At 46.2% G+C, this 20423-nt stretch overlaps 1 protein-coding gene and 1 pseudogene across 1 annotated transcript; one reads left to right on the top strand and one right to left on the bottom strand.

Annotated features, from left to right (window-relative positions):
* Positions 1-2436: 2436 nt before the first annotated feature.
* LOC147987570 (uncharacterized) lies at positions 2437-10440 on the bottom strand. Its single transcript, XM_087542433.1, has 2 exons — positions 9902-10440; positions 2437-3763 (listed from the first exon to the last, which is right to left on the bottom strand). Exons 1-2 carry the CDS (start codon positions 10438-10440, stop codon positions 2437-2439), a joined length of 1866 nt encoding a protein of 621 aa, XP_087398559.1.
* Positions 10441-13511: 3071 nt separating this feature from the next.
* LOC147987569 (uncharacterized) lies at positions 13512-18956 on the top strand (annotated as a pseudogene).
* The last annotated feature ends 1467 nt before the right edge of the window (positions 18957-20423 follow it).

The following is a 20423-nucleotide window of genomic DNA, read 5'->3' as shown; positions in this document are numbered from 1 at the left end:
TTCGGAGTCCGGGATGAGATCACGGACATGACGAGGAACTCCGGAATGGTCCGGAGATAAAGTTTGATATATGGGATAGTAGTGTTTGATCTCCGGAAGGGTTCCGGAATTCACCGGAAGGGGTTCTGGATGTTTCCCGAAATGTTTGGGCACGAGAACACTTTATCTGGGCCAAAGGGGAAAGCCCACGAGGCTTTTGGAAAGTGCAAAAGGAAGTTTTGCGGAGACCAGAGGCTAGACGCCAGGAACCCTGGCGTCTAGGGGGTAGACGCCGGGAACCCTAGCGTCTAGCCCTGGAGTCCAAGAAGTACTCTTTCCTTTCGGGTGAAACCGACTTTGAGGAGGCTTTTACTCCAAGTTTCGACCCCAGGGGCTCAACATATAAATAGAGGGGTAGGGCTAGCACCAAATACACATCAAGAAACACCAAGCCGTGTGCCGCAACCCCGTCCCCTCTAGTTTATCCTCCGTCATGGTCTACGAGGTGCTTAGGCGAAGCCCTACGGAGATTGTTCTTCACCAACACCGTCACCATGCCGTCGTGCTGCCGGAACTCATCTACTACTTCGCCCCTCTTGCTGGATCGAGAAGGCGAGGACGTCACCGAGCCGAACGTGTGCAGAACTCGGAGGTGCCGTGCTTTCGGTACTTGGATCGGTCGGACGTGAAGACGTACGACTACATCAACCGCGTTGATATAAGGCTTCCGCGAACGGTCTACGAGGGTACGTAGACAACACTCTCCCCTCTCGTTGCTATGCATCACCATGATCTTGCGTGTGCGTAGGAATTTTTTTGAAATTACTACGTTCCCCAACAGAAATCACCATCTCGGAAACGAGATGTTGATGCAAGACTACTTCACCAACAATCCAATATATCCACCTCACCTCTTTCAGAGAAGGTACTGAATGCACCGATCCCTCTTTGTAAAAAGAGTGCAAGCTTGCGAGGCGAATTGTTGGTATTTTACTCAAAGAAGAAATGCCGCGGGCTTGAAGGGATTTAGTGCATATCAAAAAAAATCGGCAGCTATGCGGGTAATTGCATACGGCATTCCGGCTAACTATGCCTATGAGTACCTTCGCATTGGTGAAGATACTACGATTGAGTCAGTGCATAGGTTTACCTAAGTGATCATCCGTGTCTCTGGTCCTGAATATTTCCGGGCACCCAACGAGGAAGACACAAAGAAGTTGATGGCGTCAAATGAGAGAAGAGGTAGGCCTGACATGCTAGGAAGCATTGATTGTATGCATTGGACTTGGAAAAATTGCCCGAAGGCATTGCAGGGAATGTATTGTGGCAAGTCTCGTGATGCAACAATTGTGCTAGAGGCCGTAACATCCGAGGATTTATTGATTTGGCATTGCTTTTTTGGTATGCCAGGTACTCTGAATGATATCAATGTGTTGCAACAGTCTCATTTGTTTGCTAGGCTTGCTAGTGGTGATGCTTCTGCTCGCAACTACACTACTAATGGGCATGAATACACAATGGGGTACTATCTTGCAGATGGTATCTACCCTTCTTGGTGCATATTTGTCAAGAGCATCTAAGAACCCCAAACTAGGAAACAATGTGAATTTTCAAAGGTACAAGAGGCAGCCCGAAAAGATATAGAAAGAGCATTTGTGGTTTTCCAATTTAGGTTTGCCATTGTTCATGGTCCTGCTCATTTTTGGGACAAGCGATCCTTGAAAAACATCATGACATGTTGTGTTATTCTTCACAATATGATTCTCGAAGATGAGAGAGGCATGAACTTGGAGTTCTTCTACGACAATTTGAGTAGCCGTGTCGAACCAGCTAGAGACCCTAACCGCATTAGAGAATTTCTTCAGATCTACCGGGAGATTAAAAATGCAAATACCTACTTTCAGCTTCAGGAGGATCTCATTGAGCACCATTGGCAAAGGGCTGGGCAGTAACGCATTCCATTTTTGCATTCATTTCATTTACTTCATGTGTGATTTGTATTCGAGACAAGTTCTGTACTGAATTATTTAGTTTGCTTCAGTGATTTAAATAATTATTGTAATTTGGATGATTGTTGTATTATAATATTAACATTTTATCTCATATTGTATTGTAATTCTGAATATGTGGCACATGTGTAAAATTTGATAAAAACCCATCTGAATTGCGGGCCGGAGCAGGCGCCGGCTGAGCAGACCCTGCTCTGCCGGCGACCGTTCCGGTCCGCAAAAGCGTTCTTCCGTAAACTTTAAATGAGTTTTGCGGACCGATGATATACGGAGTCTGATAGATATGCTCTAGAAAATGATATACTTCAAATATCACCCTCCCGTCTTGATGCGTGAGAACCATCCCTGCTGCAGCACTGCACGACACATCTTTTCCATTTCCTCTGCTCAAATCGTTCGATGTGGAATTGTGGATGCAATTTTTTTCTATGATCTTTGTGGATGCAAATTAGTCTTTGAAGCCACCCTTGAGGCCCGAGCAACAGCTGAGGTACTCTTGGAGGGTACAGGGGCGGGCAACGGGCACTAGGTTCAGCTCCGGTCTGCCTTTCAGTGGGCTGCCTTCGATCAACGCCTGAGGCAGGGTCTGGTTGTCCGTGGTGAACTGGAACGGCGGATCCATGGTCTTGTCTGCCAAGTAGCGCACGCCGACCAGAGGACAGCAGACGCCGGCCGCCCCCGGGTACACGGCGTTCCCCGCAACGCACGGGAACGTGCTGGCGGAGACGGAGAAGCACGCCACCTCCCCGACGAACACGGCGCGGTCGCGGCCGACGTCGCCCACCGGGACGAGCTGCGTGTTCCCAGCGGCCTGCTCGTCCAGCTCGAACACCAGGATGAGCTGCCAGTCGTAGCGCCTCGGCAACCACCGAGTCGGAACCTTGATCACGTCCCTCCTGCGCTTCATCTTCCTCTCCTCGTCGGCCCCGAGGTGCCCGAGATTCCTGTAGTAGCGCACCATGACGTCGTCGCCCTCGTCGTCGGGAGGAGGGACCAGGTAGGAGACGACGTTGTTGCACTGGTTCACGGGCTGGTTGACCACCACGGGCACCAGCCGGGGCTTGGGACGAAGCATCACCTTGAGTATGTTCCCCTCCGGCGTGCACACGTAGACGCGCCGTTGCAGCGTCGCCACCGAGGAGTACCAGTGGCCGCGCGGCATGCGCCGTCCCTGCGCGAACACCAAATAGTGCCGGGATCTCCTGGCCCAGTCGTCAATGATCGCCCATCGCCCGTCGCTGGGCTTGGCGGCGTAGGCGACGGAACATGAACGGACCGCATGGTCTCTCATCACGAGCACGACCGACGCCGGGGAGGTCTCGTCGGAGATGCCGGCGTACACGACGCGGTACGCGGACTCGAACGGCTCCGTCCAGACAATGCGGGCGCCGCCGGTGATGGGCGGGAGGTAGGTGAGGGCCCTGGTGAGCGGGTTGAGCAGGCGCACGGCGTGGGTGGCCTTGTCGCGCAGCAGCAGCAGGCCCTCGGCGCTGGCCTCGAGGTGGTGGCGGGAGAGCTCCGGCAGGTCGACGCGGACGCAGGAGCCGGTGCCGAGGTTGAGGAACCGGCGGCCGTCGCCGTCGGTGCGGTTGGACAGCATGATCCAGCGGCGGGGCCGGAAGCGGCGGTCCAGGGCGCGCTCGCGCGGGTCTGCGGTGCACTTCCTCCACTCCGTGCACGCGGCGCGGAGGCGGATGTACTCGGCCACGTCGTAGCGGAGCAGACGACCGGCGATGTCCTCGACGAGCTCGCGCGGCAGGTTGGCCCAGTCTCTCCTGCTCGATCGACCGCCACCATTAGAAATTAAACAACGAGAAAGGAGACGTTAGCTGGGTGGGATAGAAGAAGACGACGGGGTAATCGAACTGACCATTCCTCTTCGTGTCGCGAGGGAGAGGGACGACGAGCGCATCGGCTTGACGGCGGATTACGGCCGCCGCCGCAGGATTGATCGAGATGCCGGATTCGCTTGCTCATCTTGGCAGCAGATCTGGTCCTTCTTCCCGAGATGCTGGATCAGGGGCGTGTGCTGCTGTGGCGGCGGTTTTGAACCTCTCTCGATTTTGAAAACCTAAAATGCAACCCCCTGCGCCCCGGCCCGTGTGTGCCGGTCCAATTACCGCTACAACATCACCCTTGATTCCCCGCAAAAAATAAAACATCACGCTTGATTAGTTTCCAATAAAACTCACAATTAAGGCCCCGTTTGATGGTTGGGTCTAAAAACTGTGGTTTTAATACTAGAGTATTTGCCAAATCACAATATTTTCTCTGCATAATAAAAACAACCTCAGACCTCTTTTTTTTAAACTGAGCACGGTGAGAAAACGAGCATGTTTGCTTCCTCGTTCCCAAGTGGCACAACTCGATCCACTCAGTTCAGCTTCGCTGCGTGGTGCACCGTCGGCACCGCCATGGATGTTCCCGTGGACTGTGGTGACCATTGGCGGCGACGCTGAAGATGGCCGAGTGTTCCAGCCCACATGCAGCCGGCAGCTTTGTTCTTGGTAGTTCAACTGCTTCCGCTTTTGGTAAGCTAGCTTTGTGCCGTTCAAGTTTATGCATGCGAATGTTCAATTGGTTGTCCAAGTATGCAATGACTAGGGAGTTTGGTACGTACATGCGTGTTCGTAACTGCGAATAGTTGCTAATTTTTGGTTGCGTGTTTGTACCAAACATGTTTGCAGTATTCTCAATACTTCAGAAATCTTCTGTATGTCAAAACTGTGGTATCTTGTGCCTATAGGTTAAAATACTGTAGTTTTCAAATACTTTGGATTTTCTAATATTTTGCTATCAAACGGGGCCTAAGGTCGTGCATGATTCGATGAAAATCTCCATTTCTTCTTTTTCCTGACGTGAAAGATCTCCATTTCTTAATTGGGGAGGAGAAGTGATTTCCAGAAAATTTGAAAATTGTTCGCGTTTCTTGAAACATTCATTTTCTTGAGAAAATATGATTTTTTTTTTTAAAAACATGTATAACTTTTGAAATCCTGAACATTTTTTTGGAAAAAACAAAAGAATTTATGAAGTTTTTGGAAATTTTTGTAAACCACAGAAAGAAAAAAATGAACATTATTTAATTTGCAAATCAAATTTGGAAATACTTACAATTTTTGAATTCGTTAACAATTTCAGTACCCATAACATTTTTTTGGAAATCGGTACAAAATTTCATAAACACAAAAAATAAAAAAAATAAACAAAGGAAAAAAGAAAAAGAAAAAGAAAAAGGAAAAGTTTTGATCTACGCTGTGTTTGGTTCTTATAACTCACGCTGCTATGTACTCCATCCGTCTCAAAATAAAAGTAAAAATTATACTAAGTCAGTGATACTTATTATGGGACGGAGGAGCAGTCACATTAGTTTTCATTATCATTGCAGGACAATCCATAGCCGGAGGTATCTTTTTTATCGATAGGGCACAACATTTTTTCTGTGAACTATATTTTCTACAGTGCCCTATTGCTCCTTCATACACATCCGCTTCGCTCATGCGCCAGCGGGAGGGCCAATTGGGAGAGAAAAGCATATCTACCATGCATGGGATATCCCGTACATGATACAACCGTTCATCTAGTTGGAGATTTGGTTACATGCAAATGCATCCTCACTTCCTTCATCAATGCTGACAACTTTTCCAATAGCTAGCTTTGTGGCAGAGATTAATTACCCAGTACCCACCCACGTCTTTTCATATGGTTTCCAAGTTTGCATCCATTTTATATTTCCAACTTTTCAAATAGTCTAGTTTATAAACGTTTTGAATATTTGTGTAAAAATCTATGTAACAAAGTGATGTAGTCTAGAACACGAAGAAACCTACTATAACTTGATAAGAACACATGTTAAATATAAACTCGTAATATTATGTTTGAAACAAATTTACCAAGTGCTACCAAGTTGCTTGTGCATCAATTTGAAATCTCTAGGTATTTCAATACATTATGTACAATCTGCTAGGCAAATGTCTATGATTTTTGGTTGTTTCATTAAGTTAAATCATGTTTGAAAATTCAAATTTTATTATAATATATTCGACATTGGTCTCGTTTCATAGCTCTCATCCCTAGGAACACAAATATACAAAGAGATCGGAAAACGTACGTTTGAATCAAAGATATACAAACATGAAAATCAACTGAAAAAGAATGGAGTGGATAAGTAGAAACAGAGAGAAGCCGAATTGATTGCACTGTGTATAGTACCAAACCACAGTGCATGTGTCAGCATGCTCCCGTGCATGGTAGAAAATCCATTCTCCCAATTGGGACGCATGTGTGTTTGTCCAACAGTCAGCGGCAAATAGGAGCTTCCCCTATATGACTCAGCGAGCGGAGATCTTGAGGTAAGGAGTTTTTATTTAACTAGCTGATACCTCGCGCGTTGCTGTGGTAACTTTATCAAAAAAGGCGTAAATAGTTGCTAAAAATAACTAATTCTAATAAAATATATATAAGCTTGAAAATAAATAAATAAATAAGTCTCTAAAAATATTCTAGGTGCTTGAAGATCAAACTAATCTGAAAACTTTGTGCCTTCAATTATGACCAAATATTCTAGATGCTTGCAAATTTGGTGTCCAAATGACATCCGAGGAGCTTTGTACAGAAAAAAGAAACAAAAATTGTGCTCTAAATTATGTGTATTGTTTGAGCAGACTTGTATTTTGTTTGATGTTATTGGCCACTAAACTTTGCAAGCACTTGAAACATTCGTTCATAATCTATGAAGTTTCATACTATTTTGACCTTTTTGGCCATTTGTTACAATTTACTGTTTATTATGGGTGCACTAACTTGGGTGTAGCCACAACTTCTCCTAGATGGAAAATACGAATAAAGGGATACAAATAGGAATATATTAGTAGCTTAGAGCATCTCCAATAGGTGCCCTATAAACTAATAAAAAAACTGATTTTTTACATCACCAGGGACAAAGTCTCTCCAACAGCAGCCCATGATGTAAAAAAGGGGAATTTTTTTACATCATGATGTATATTTTGCCTCTCGTTATGTAAATATACATCACTTGGGGCGGTGGTGTAAAATGCATGCAGCGCGCGCGAGTGTAACCACCAACTTCCAGGTCCTCCACCACGCAGGCGCGTAGCAGCCACACCCTTCCCGTTGCTGTTGTCGCTTCCTTCCCGTCGCCGCCGCCGCACCCTTCCCATCGTCGGTCGTGGAGGAGGAGCCGACGATGCGGAGATCAACGAAGAAGAAGTTTCAGTGATGTAAAAATACATCACCTGTTGTAGTTGGACACTTTCCATGATGGAAAAATCGCGTTTTTTGTGATGCATAATTTAAATCAAGCAGTTTTTGGGCTGCTATTTTACATCATCTATTGGAAATGCTCTTACAAACTCAACTTTAAGCAGCATAATATCAAAATTATACACTAATTAAACAGTATAGGGGTCCGGGTATGCCTTCAATGGGCGTCCAAGCAAGACATGAAGAAGGCTGGCCAATCAATCTCGAAAGGCACGACGGTCTGTAATTCATAGTTGCCCGACATGCCCGTGACCTCATCAATTCAGTGGCGGAGCTAGCAAATTGTCGAAGCCTGGGCACGACGCAAACTAAAATTTACTTTGGTCTATCAACACCAGAAGTATCATATATTTAGGTAAACATCATGTGTAATATGCACACTAATATTTCATACATCGTATCAATAAATTAAAACATGAGATACAATTTACCAAATAAAATTCCAATCTCCGATGTTCATCCTTGTGCACAGATGAGAATCTACAAGATACAACTCATTATCAAATAATTAAATTTCCATTGAATTGAAGTGCAAAAAAAAGAGAATCTACAAGATACAACACATTACCAGATTATAGAATTTTCATTGAATTGAAGTGCCGATCATGACGAATACAAGCACCATCCGCCGGAGCCGAAGTGGAATTTACACAAGGGGATGCCGCTTTGACTTTCGCGCTTAGCCTGATTAGGCCCAGGCATGCATCATCTCTTGCGTTCTTGCTGACCGCCAGTGCTCCGTCAGTCCATCTCGCCGGTCGCCGCCTTCAACCGCCAGAGTTGCTAGGGCACGTCGTGCGGCGTGGCGCGCAGACGAATAGGCGTGCGAGGTAGCCGCCCAGGGGAGGCGAGCGATGAGGCCACTGATCGATGGCACCATCTGATTACCTATTATCATGGCCCGTGTAGGGAAATTAATGGATAGGCCTTTGACGTGGGTAAGCCCAAGAGGCAAAAATAACGTCCAAAGTAGCCCAATTTGTGAACCAGATGTATTTTTTAGCATATATTGTACGTATTTACAGATTGTGACTCTGGCGCTTGGAAAATTGGCCGCGCTCGAGCCCGGGCACGTGCCCAGGGTGCCCGGACAGTAGAATCCCCCTGCATCAATTCTTCCTGTTTCAAGATTGACACTGCACATGGACCCTCGTCGGTCTGTGACAAGCAGTGTCGCGCCCTTCCTGCCCACATACATGGAGAGTGGTTTGGTGGTCTGCGGCGGTTTGTGTTTGAGCTTGAGTACAAGGAGAACTCTCGCAACCAAATCGTGTATGTGCAGCCCCGCAACATATGGCAATTGCAGTAGAGTCCAAACCATGTACGTGTATATGGCGATTGGAGCAGAGTCCAGGCTCAGACGCTTGATATTTTTCTTCTTGCTTGTCTGCATTATGTAAATCTACCTTTAAATCTTACCCATCAATCTATTTGATTAATACAAATCTAACGGATATAAAAAGGTGACAGATAGAGAACTAGAAAGCTTTCGTCCTTTATTATTAGATAAAGATTTACTGTTTATTATGGGTGCATTAACTTGGGTGTAGCCACAACTTTTCCGAGACGAAAAATGTGAATAAAGGAATAGGAAGAGGAATTGTAGTAGTAGCTTGCAAACTCAACTTTAGCAGCGTAATATCAAAATTAAACACTCACTAAACAATATAGGAGTCCGGAGTATGTCTTTCAATGGGCGTCCAAGCAAGACATGAAGAAGGCTGGCCAATTGATCTCGAAAGGCACGACGGTCTGTAATTCATAGTTGCCCGACATGCCCGTGACCTCATCAATTCTTCCTGTTTCGAGATTGACACTGCACATGGACCCTCGTCGGTCTGTGACAAGCAGTGTCGCGCCCTTCCCGCCCACATACATGGAGAGCGGTTTGGTGGTCTGCGGCGGTTTGTGTTTGAGCTCGAAGACCTTCGTATGTAGCACGTCAGCAAGGCTATTGCCACACCCTTCTTCACCCTGGCGTGTAGTAAAGATGTGTAGCCGGAGGAAATTTTTACAGTTTTGCTAAAGCACATCTAGATGTGCCATAAGTATTGCACATCTAAGTCATATGTCATTGATCTTACATTGAGATTCGTGTGAATATTTTCTTTCTCTTTTTTCTTTTTCTCTTTATGCTTGATTCACTCACTTAGATGTGTAATAACTAGAGCACATCTAGATGTGCCCTAGACACACCCAAATTTTTATGCAGGCAAATCAATGATAAGTTGCCATCAATTCCGACGCTAAGTATCGGTGCATGGTTGGAGCTGGTTTCAAAGAAGCGCCGTGGGATCGGAAACTGTGTTATGGAGACATGGCCAGTCTCAATGCAGAATTCAAGGGTGAAAATGTTGGCCGAGTCGTCCTGGATGAGCTAGCGTGCCTTGCCCGGAGACACGACGGGATTGCCATACTGGACGAAATCATAGTCTAGATGTTCAAAGCACCTTCTAGCTGCGCTCCACCTCGACTCCGCGGACGAGAAAGTGTACATATTGTATGGTCGTCAATCATACCCGGCCATGATGATGATCACTTTGAACAGCAATGTTGTGTAGCAGCTTGGCGATGGTTTTTGCGGTCGTCGTCCCTTGCGAGGGTGGTCTGCGTCGGTTACAATGGCGCACTTGTCCTCGCATAACATAGAGGATGCACCGTGCAGCGGAGGTAGTTCGTCCCACGTGCCGGCGAGCGGGTTGCACACGGCCAGACGGACGAGTCCCCGTTCAGTCCGGTGGTGGCGGCGTGAGCGGAGGCGGACGAGAAGGAGGCCGGAGCGCGAGGCGAGTGGAACCGCCTCGCTGAATAAACCATCTGCGTTGGGAAAGAAGGAGCCAAGCGGGCGGCGCCTAGGGCCGAGCGGCGATCGCGGCACCGGGACGAAGGCCGTCGATCCGTATACCAACGGGTCATGAAAGAAGCCAATGAGAGCGCCCGGGTCGCGTGCACCCTCCGGCCAGAGGCGGCGGAGGAACGAGGGGTCGGCCACAAGGGCTCGCCACCGCTTGCACGACACGGCGCAGCGGAAGAGCGCGGCGACGTCGTCCGCCACGCGCGCCAGGATCTCGAGGAGGGCGTCGTCCGGGAGCGTGGCCGCGGCGGGGGCCGCCCTTGCTTTCTTCTTGTGCCTCCTCCTCCGCGGGGCAACGCGAGAGACGTCCTCCATGCGATCGGATCGGAGACCCGCCGCAGATTGGTTTCTGATTTTGGAGTGGGGGCGTGCGCACGTCGGACTGATACGTACCTCACGTGTATATACTCGTCCTCTTCAGTTTTTTTTTCTTTGAGAATTTCGTCTTCGACAATGTCATCTCAGCGTGTTTGCTAGGATCAATATTGCAGAACATTTTTCTCTTGTAAGGACTTCTAAAGCATTACTGAGTAAATCATGATGAAGCGTCAGTGCTGCGTCCGTTAATTATTTATAATTTTATCAAGGACCGATATATAACGCTGAAGTTCAATCTGGATAGCTTCCGGATCAAATGAATCGTTCCTTTTTTTTTTCTACCGAGGCAAGAATGAATCGTTCGTGGGAACGATCAAATTGATCAAACAAAAATGTTTTGACGTGTCCATGGTATTAGAATAAGAAAGAGGAAGAAACCATTGTGCGCGGTAAAGCTTGACATGATGAAGGCATACAATAGAGTTGAGTGGGTCTTTCTGGAGCAGATGATGGCAAGGTTTGGTTTCTCTGGTCACTGGACAGAGATGGTTATGAGGTGTGTCACTTCGGCGAGGTTCTCAGTTAAGATGAATGATGGCCTCTTCCATAGTTTTTTTTTCATCCAGAGGGTTGCATTAGGGGGATCCTTTGTCTCCTTATCTTTTTTTGTTCGGTGTGGAAGGGTTTTCAGCTCTACTTAGGAGTGCTCAGAGGACCAAGGATATAAAAGGGGTTTCCTTTGGGAGCACTGGCCCCACTGTTACTCACCTTCTGTTTGCGGACGATGTTGTTGTGTCCCTTGAGGGGTCCAGAGGAAATTTCGAAGCACTATGAACTATCTTGCGGGACTGAGGAAACACTCTCTGGCTCCAGTGGAGCGGTGGCGAGAGACCGTAAAGGTAAATTTATTTCGGCAGCAACTTGGGTTCTGCCCCATGTTCGCAGTGCGGAATCAGCAGAGCTGAGTGCTATTCAGAATGGCCTATACCCAGCTGGGAGAATTGGATGCAATAAGGTATACATCAAATCAAATAGCATAGTTGCGGTGGAGGTTGTTACATGAGCAAATGATTATATGGGTCCTGATGTGGCAGCAATATCAGAATGTATTCAACTCACTATGGATTTTGCCAATATTGACTGCAGTTATTGTTGCAGAGAAGCTAATGTAGTTGCTGATAGCTTAGCCAAATTTTCTTTTATTTCTAGTTCGTCTGAAACCTGGGACTCTACTATCATTGACTTTATTCTTCCCCACATTGTAAACGATATGTCAATTGTTTGAGGAATAAAGTTTATGATGTTCAAAAAGAAATATTATTATTTATTTTAACCCTCTGTCCCTCCCAATTTAAAACTTAGATGTGGCTTCTTGCTAATAACAAACTCTTAACCCGTGATAATCTAGCTAAACCTAAACATGTGGATGATTTAGCATGCATCTTCATTATTGATACAAAGTTCGTACAACACCTTTTTTTTTATTGTGTGACAGATTTGGGGGCTCTTCTCTACCATTCAGACGGGCCATGGCTTTCAATCTATGAGCGGTTGGTGGATTAGTCCAAATAACATTATGTTCATAATATATGCTATCCAACTCAGTTTTGTTGGCCCTATGGAAATTCCGCAACTCTCTTTGTTTCAAGTGAAAATACAATTCTTGACTAGGTTATACAATTCTTGCACATAGGAGAGGGTTTTGACAGTGAAGCGACCTCTTGATAAAATGATCAACTACATTGCATTCAAACTTCTATGATTTCCACTAAGTACAAAAAGATCCTCTCCCTTTTCTTTTCTCAAAGAAAGCTGAACATAATCTCCATATATTATTTGTTTTATGAAGTTGTCGTATGGTGCTTGTCTCTTTGTTTTGTCAAAGGAATCTGCATAAAAATTCCCATCTATTCTTTTCTCTATGAATTGGTTTTCCCTAGAACGAGCAAATAATGTGCCCTTTCTTCCACTCTGATGTCGTTTTTGCTGATCTGCAGCGAGCTCTTGATTTATTATTTCCTTTAGTAAATAAACTGGTTGAGGGTATTCAATGGTATTGGCATTGCAGGTTCTTCGTAGGCAGACACATTGATTGGATCTTCCCCATGCCAATACACACTTTATAGAAGAATTTCTGAGGGATTGTCTTGCGGTCTACACATGCTGCCCAGTACATGTTTCAGGTGAAATTTCTCATTCTACTTGATCCAATAAGAAGCCCTACTGATAGTTTAGTGAATTTTTTCTGTTCCAGCTTATTCAGCCTCTAATAGAGTTGTTGGTGAACAAAATATGGTTGCAGGAAAGATAGATGAAGTGGTGTTGTGGCCTAGAACTGAAACATAATCCATGACAAACGGTTTGATATTTTTTATGGAAGTTGCAATTGGCATGTAGATTTAAATAAATTTATTATCTTAGTTGATATTGATTCCACCCTTAGTTTCATCATATTTGTGTAGATGTTGTCCTTTGGCTTGTAACTATCATCACTCAAATTGCACTTCTACACATTCGTGTATGCCACGTGTGTCATGGAATGCATTGGTAAACAATCATGGCTCACCGGCAGCTCTTTTATCTTGCTTTTGGTTGAGTAGTGCAGCTAAGTTGATAGTCTTTGTGTTAAATGATTGCGCAATTGCCCAAACTGTATTGTGACCATAATTGTACTGATGAGGTGTATTATCAAACATTATGGGGTGTACATTTTTTTATTATATTGCGGCCATAATTCTACCGATGAGGTGTATTATCAAACATTACGGGTGTACATTTTTTTACATTTTTTTGAGTTTTTACACGATGGGGTGTACATATTGCTATTGGCTACCACGCGCCAGACCGGTCCATCTACCATCTCAACGAAATTCTAGCTCCATTGCACTCCAACACATTTTTAGCCCACACGCAGAACGTGTCCATTTACGTGGGACAAATTATTTTCTACAACCCATATTCATATCGTCGGCTCACTCGCGCAGCAGGACACACAGCCTCCTGCTAACCCACAAAGCAGCGCGCACACACACGCCGCCACCGCCGCCGCCAGCACTGACACCTGAAAAATGGCCTTGACGGCGATCCCCAACGAGCTCCTGGCGGACATCTTCCTCCGCCTTCCCACCCCTGAGGACCTCATCCGTGCCTCCGCCTCATGCGTCTCCTTCCGCCGCCTCGTCGCCGACCGCACCTTCCTCCGGCGCTTCCGCAAGCTCCACCCTCCGCCCCTTCTCGGCTTCATCGACTACAAAGGCTTCCACCCAGACGTTCCGCCTCACCCCTCCGCGCCGGCGCCAACGCCGCAGACTTCGACTTCGAGTTCCTCCCCGCCCCTGCCAGGGACTGGTATGTGCGGGACGTCCGTGTCCTCCTCGACAGACCCCGTCACGCCGGTGGGAGGCTCGGATCCGTCTTCAAGGAGATGGTGGTGTGCGACCCCCTGCACAGGCAGCATCTTGTCAGGCCCAGACCTTGATCATCCCCTGTTCCAGCGTGCCAGAAGTGCTTCAGTCCATCGATCGCCCATCTAATGGCTCACCTGCGTGCGTACCGGTTCACTAGCTGGGACGATCTCCATGCGTTCATTGTCGATCTAACGGCTGCGATGGGTCGCTGTAGCTTTTCCGACAAGCCATGTGCTATGTTCACTTTCTGTTCTTCTTTTTCACTCGTGTAATGGCTATAAAGCCACCCTTTCCCCTCATTCTGGACTATGTTGATTTGTATCGGGTGTAAACCCTAGCCACCGGTGGTGTGCTGAACCTACTTTCCCCATTTCTTAAGCAAGAACCCTAGTTTTTCGTCTCCATTTCTTCCATGGTTCCTTGCGGTGTGACTTAATTTCAGTAATTCAAAGCTCTGAGCCTGACAATTGGTATTAGAGCCAAGTTTTTCCTCAGCGGCGGTGGATGATTGGGGCGGCGTAGAGGTTTGCTCTGGTTGTAAAATCCCTCTTCGAGCCTCGATCGAGCGGCGGAGGCAGCAGGCGGCGGCCGGAGTGGCAGTGTTCGGGTGCAGTCAGAGGACAGCCTTGTTGCCTGAGAGTATTTCTCTGGTGGTAAAATCCCAGCTCCTGGATCTGGCCGTGTACCATCGGAGGCGGGCGCAGGCGGCGGTGTTGGCGGTGACAAGTTCATCCCACCCTCCCAACCCTCTATGGTGGTGATCACTAACGGCTTTAACATGACAGGCCCTGCTGATTCGGGTTCCACAGGGGAGTTGCAGCTCGAGTCTCTCGAGTTGGACATCAAGGCGTTGCAGCACGATCAAGACGAAGATCGCAAGGACTTCCAGCAGTTTCAAGCAAGAGTTAACAGGAATTTCGCAACGATGCAGAAAAACTTTGACAAGATCCAAGAAAACTTCAGGCATCTACTGTTAGATCCGGAACCTGCTCGAGAGGATGGTGTAGAAGGGCAGGTCAGTGTTCAAATGAGGGTCGATTAGATGAATTCGCTGAAAGTGGCTCCTGGTAGACCCAAACAACTACCAGTTCCTACTCCTCCTGTAGCTATGCCTGAAAAAGGGGCTACTTTGCCGATTGGAACTGCAACACTTAGGGATCATGCAGGCAAGGATCTGCATCTTGATGGTACACCTAAGGCGCCTTATAGGCATCCAAACTATGGTCTGGCAAAAGACGTAGCGCCTAACAATGTTGTGCAACTGGAAGAGATACCTGAAGATGAGGTTGTAGATGACACGTATAGAAGAGGGCAGAACTATCAGGATGGAAGAAGAAACACCCTCACTGTCAAGCCAGCAAAACTTAACATTTTTGAGTTTGAGGGACAAGAACCTGAATCCTGGATTCAGAACCTCGAGCAGTATTTTGCTGCGGCTAGAACACCAATTTAGCATAGGCAGAAGTGGCCATTTCATACCTCAAGGGACCTGCAATTCAGTGGTGGAGAGGAACTGGATATGCCTAGCTCTAGTAATGTTCCATGGCATAAGTTTTGTTCATGTCTGTCTGACAGGTTCTCTCTGGATTCGGCTTGTGACATTGTAAGCTCATTCCATGCAGTTCAGCAAACAACTACAGTCACTGCTTATGTGGAACAATTTGAACAACTAATGAATGTTATGAGAAGAGAAAATCCTACAATTCCAGATGATTATTATGTCTCTAGTTTTGTGTCAGGGTTGAGCACTTATATTAAGAGCCACGTGGAATGTTTCAAGCCAAAGGACATGCAAACTGCAGTATGGTATGCTAGGAGAATGGAAAAGTCCCAGTCCCAAATATGGTTGTGCAAACCAAAGCTTATGTCCCTCAACCAAGAAGACATGTCCTGTTTGAGCAACAAAAGCAAGCACCCACAACTGCAGTTCCTAATAGAAATACTGTTATTCAGCAAGCTAAGCAAAATCAGGTCTGCTACAAGTGTAGAGAACTATGGGTGCCTGGTCATAGACAAGTCTGTAAAATGAGTCAGAGAGCACAAATTCAAGCATTGCAGGCTCAGGGCAATGACAATGCTGAAACAATCTATGTGACAATTTTTGATGATCCTGACTTGGAAAACTCTGTGCCCCTTCCCGAGGAAACAATGTTGCAGGTGTCAATGCATGCTGCCATGGGTATTGGAGCTGCTAAGAACACTTTTATTTTGACAGTAAAAGTGGGCAGCACCACTGCTACTGCTTTAGTAGACAGTGGTAGCACATCTACATTTGTTTCACCTGAGATGGGTGCTAAGCTTCCTGTTTCAGCTACTCCTAATCGCAAGATAAAAGTGGTGGTTGCAAGTGGAGGAGTGCTCTGGAGTGAATTTACAGTAAAGGACTGTCCCTATGAAATTCAGGGCCACAAGTTTTCTGATGCTTTCAGAGTGTCAAAATTAAAGGGATATGATATGATTTTAGGGGTGGATTGGTTAAGAAAGTAAAGCCCCATTTAGATGGACTTCATAAAAATGGAAATGAGGATATCTGCAAAGAGTGGCCAGTTTATATCTTTTGTGGATGAAACTATCCCACTTGTTGATATAACTGAAATTACTGAACATCTAGATAAGCTGTTGGAGCAAGCTGTCTGTGGTTTTTTTTTCTGTTTACCTCTTCTGGGTGTGATGTGGTGGCTGCAGCACGAGAAATTCCTTCAGAATTGTTGCCTTTATTGAAAGAATATGAAAAAGTTTTTCAGGAACCTTAGGGACTGCCCCCTAGTAGACCATGTGATCACAGAATTCCACTTATTGATGGAGCTAAAGTGGTTAATCAGAGGCCCTATAGAGTTCCTCATCATCAGAAGGAAATCTTGGAGAAAATCATATTGGAACTGCTGAAGAAGGGAATAATCAGACCTAGCACCAGCCCCTTTTCTTCTCCTGTATTGTTGGTCAAGAAAAAGGATGGGTCCTGGAGACTTTGCACAGATTACAGAAAACTGAATGCAATCACTATGAAAAATAAATACCCAATACCAGTAATTGAGGATCTGTTAGATCAACTAAGAGGAGCCAAGTATTTTTCCAAAATTGATCTGAGAAATGGGTATCACTAGATCAGAATGGCTGAGAAGGATATTCATAAAACAACATTTTCCACACATATGGGCTTTTTTGAGTACTTGGTAATGTCCTTTGGATTAACTAATGGCCCTCCCTCTTTCCAGGCATTGATGAACTTGTTGTTTGGTCTCCTAAAATTTGTTGTTGTGTTCTTTGATGATATATTGGTGTTCAGTTTCTCATTAGAAGAGCATAAAGTTCATTTGGCAAAGGTGTTTGATATTCTGCAAGCTAACAAGCTGTATGCTATAGTGGAGAAATGTTCGTTTGGGCAGCAGGAAGTAGAATATTTGGGGCACATAATCAACTCAGAAGGAGTGTCTACTGACCCTTCAAAAATCAAAGCTATACAGGAGTGGCCAACTCCCACTACTGTCACTGAACTGAGGAGTTTCTTGGGTTTAAGTGGCTACTATAGGAGGTTTATCCAGGGGTATGGCATCATCTGTCGACCTCTCTTTGATTGCCTGAAAAAGGATGCTTTCTCTTGGAAGGGTGAACAAACAGAGGCTTTCCTAGCTCTGAAACAGAAACTTACTAATATCCCTGTCCTAGGACTACCTGATTTCACTAAGCCCTTTATACTGGAAGCTGATGCTTGTGGCTATGGTCTGGGAGCTATGCTGATGCAGGAAGGGAGGCCCATTTCTTATTTCAGCAAGAGTATTGGTCCTAAGGCTGCTGCTATGTCCACATATGATAAAGAGGCCCTTGCCATAATTGAAGCAGTAAACAATGGAGGCACTACTTCTTGGCAACTTCCCTGGTAATCAGAACTGACCAAGAGAGTTTGAAGTACATTCAGGAACAGAAAATAACTGAAGGAATTCAACACAAATTTCTATTAAAATTATTAGGATACAATTTCACTGTTGAGTATAAAAAAGGGAAGGAGAACAAAGTTAATGATGCACTATCAAGAGTGAAGTATGTGGTATCTGCTCTCACTGCTAGTGTTGTTACTCCAACTTGGGTAAAAGAAGTGGTAAAGAGCTATAGTCAGGACAACAAAGTGAAAGAGTTGATTGTTGAGTGTACTGTAGCTACTCCTGGGACTACTGCTTACTCCTACAAAAATGGAATACTGAGATTTCACAACAAAGTGGTAGTGGGTACAGCTACAACTCTGAGACAGGATATCCTCAAAACCTTTCACAATTCTGAATTGGGAGGGCATTCAGGTGAAAGAGCTACATACCACAGAGTGAAATTAGTATTTCATTGGCAGGGAATGAAACAGGATGTTATTGCTTTTGTCAAGGTTTGCCATGTCTGCCAGTTGAACAAAGTAGAGCATTCTCCTTACCCTGGCCTCCTAGAACCCTTGCCTGTACCAGATTTTGCTTGGGCCCAACTTCTGAGCACAAAATTTTGATTCTGGTGGTGGTTGATAGGTTTACAAAATATTCTCATTTCATAGCTATGCAACACCCTATAACAGTGCAAACAGTGGCTAGAGCTTTCTCAGATAATATCTTCAAATTGCATGGAATGCCCCTGGTAATAGTGACTGACAGGGACATAATTTTTACTAGTCACTTGTGGTAGTAGTTGTTCAAGTCGCTGAAGGTCAAATTGCACATGAGCACTAGCTATCATCCACAATCTGATGGGCAGACTAAAAGGGTGAACCAGTGTCTTGAAAACTATTTGAGATGCATGTGTTTTCAGCAACCAAGGAAGTGGCATAGCTGGCTAGCTTTAGCTGAATGGTGGTACAACACCTCATTCCACACTGCCTTGCAAATGTCACCATTTCAAGCTTTGTATGGTTTTCCTCCCCCAATGGTGGCAGAATCAGCATTACCAGATACTATTTGTGAAGATAGTGACAACTTGCTCCAGAATAGGGAAGTGGCATTGGAGATAATTAAACAGAATCTTCTCAAAGCACAAGAAAGGATGAAGTATTATGCTGATAAGAAGAGAAAGGAAAGGGAATTCTCTGTGGGTGACATGGTGTATCTCAAGCTGCAGCCTTACAGGCACACTTAACTGAGTTTACACAGGCATCTCAAGCTCCACTCCAAGTTTTATGGCCCCTTTAGAGTCTTGGAGAGAATTGGTAATCCTGCATACAAGCTACTATTACCAGAAGGTTGTATGCTGCATAACACCTTCCATGCCTGCCAATTGAAAAAGCATATTGGCCCAACAATTGTGCCTTCTCGTCACCTTCCACTAGTTGGTCCTAATGGTGTCATTAAAGTGGAACCTGAAGCGATATTGGAAAGGAAACTCATTCCTCGTTCTCAGGGCAACATCGGCATTCCTGTGGTAAGATGGTTAGTGAAGTGGGTGAATATGCCCGTGGAAGAAGCTAGTTTGGAGGACTCGACCTTCATCCAGAAGGTTTTTCCTTCGTTCCGTGCTTGAGGGCAAGCACAAGCTCAACCGGGGGGTATTGTTAGGCCCAGACCTTGATCATCCCTTGTTCCAGCGTGCTAGAAGTGCTTCAGTCTGTTGATCACCCATCTAACGGCTCACCTGCGTGCGTACCGGTTCGCCAGCTGGGACGATCTCCATGCGTTCATTATCGATCTAACGGCTGCGATGGGTCGCTGTAGCTTTTCCGACTAGCCATGTGCTCTATTCACTTTCTGTTCTTCTTTTTCACTCATGTAATGGCTATAAAGCCACCCTTTCCCCTCATTCTGGACTATGTTGATTTGTATCAGGTGTAAACCCTAGCCGCCGGTTGTTGGGTTTCGTAGTAATTTCAAAAAAATTCCTACGCACACGCAAGATCATGGTGATGCATAGCAACGAGAGGGGGAGAGCGTGATCTACATACCCTTGTAGATCGACAACGGAAGCGTTAACTTGGTTGATGTAGTCGTACGTCTTCACGGCCCGACCGATCAAGCACCTAAACTACGGCACCTCCGAGTTCTAGCACACGTTCAGCTCAATGACGATCCCCGGACTCCGATCCAGCAAAGTGTCGGGGAAGAGTTCCATCAGCACGACGGCGTGGTGACGATCTTGATGTACTACTGTCGCAGGGCTTCGCCTAAGCACCGCTACAATATTATCGAGGACTATGGTGGAAGGGGGCACCGCACACGGCTAAGAATATGATCACGTGGATCAACTTGTGTGTCTAGGGGTGCCCCTTGCCTCCGTATATAAAGGATCCAAGGGGGGGGGGGTGCGGCCGGCCCTAGTAGGAGGCGCGCAGGAGGAGTCCTACTCCTACCGGGAGTAGGACTCCCCTCCCTTTCCTTGTCCAAGTAGGAGACGGGGAAGGAGAGAAGGAAAAGGGGGGGCGCCGCCCCTCCCTCCTTGTCCAATTCGGACTAGGGGGAGAGGGGGCGCGCAGCCTGCCCTGGCAGCCCCTCCTCTTCTCCACTTTAGGCCCATGAGGCCCATTAACCCCCCTGGGGGTTTCGGTAACCCCCCCGGTGCTCCGGTTTTATCCAAAACTTCCCCGCAACACTTCCGGTGTCCGAATATAGCCGT

Source organism: Triticum urartu, chromosome 2A, assembly GCF_056163025.1.
Source record: "Triticum urartu cultivar PI428250 chromosome 2A, HENAU_Tu73, whole genome shotgun sequence".
In the NCBI taxonomy this organism is placed as follows: Eukaryota; Viridiplantae; Streptophyta; class Magnoliopsida; order Poales; family Poaceae; genus Triticum; species Triticum urartu.
This window is presented reverse-complemented; position numbering and strand designations above follow the sequence as displayed.

Excerpts from the sequence above, each read along its gene's own strand:
- LOC147987570 (XM_087542433.1), bottom strand. The coding sequence starts at position 10,440 with ATGGAGGACGTCTCTCGCGTTGCCCCGCGGAGGAGGAGGCACAAGAAG. Across the intron at positions 3,764-9,901 it reads TCTATGTTATGCGAGGACAA|GAGAGACTGGGCCAACCTGC; the intron begins GTGCGCCATTGT and ends TCGATCGAGCAG.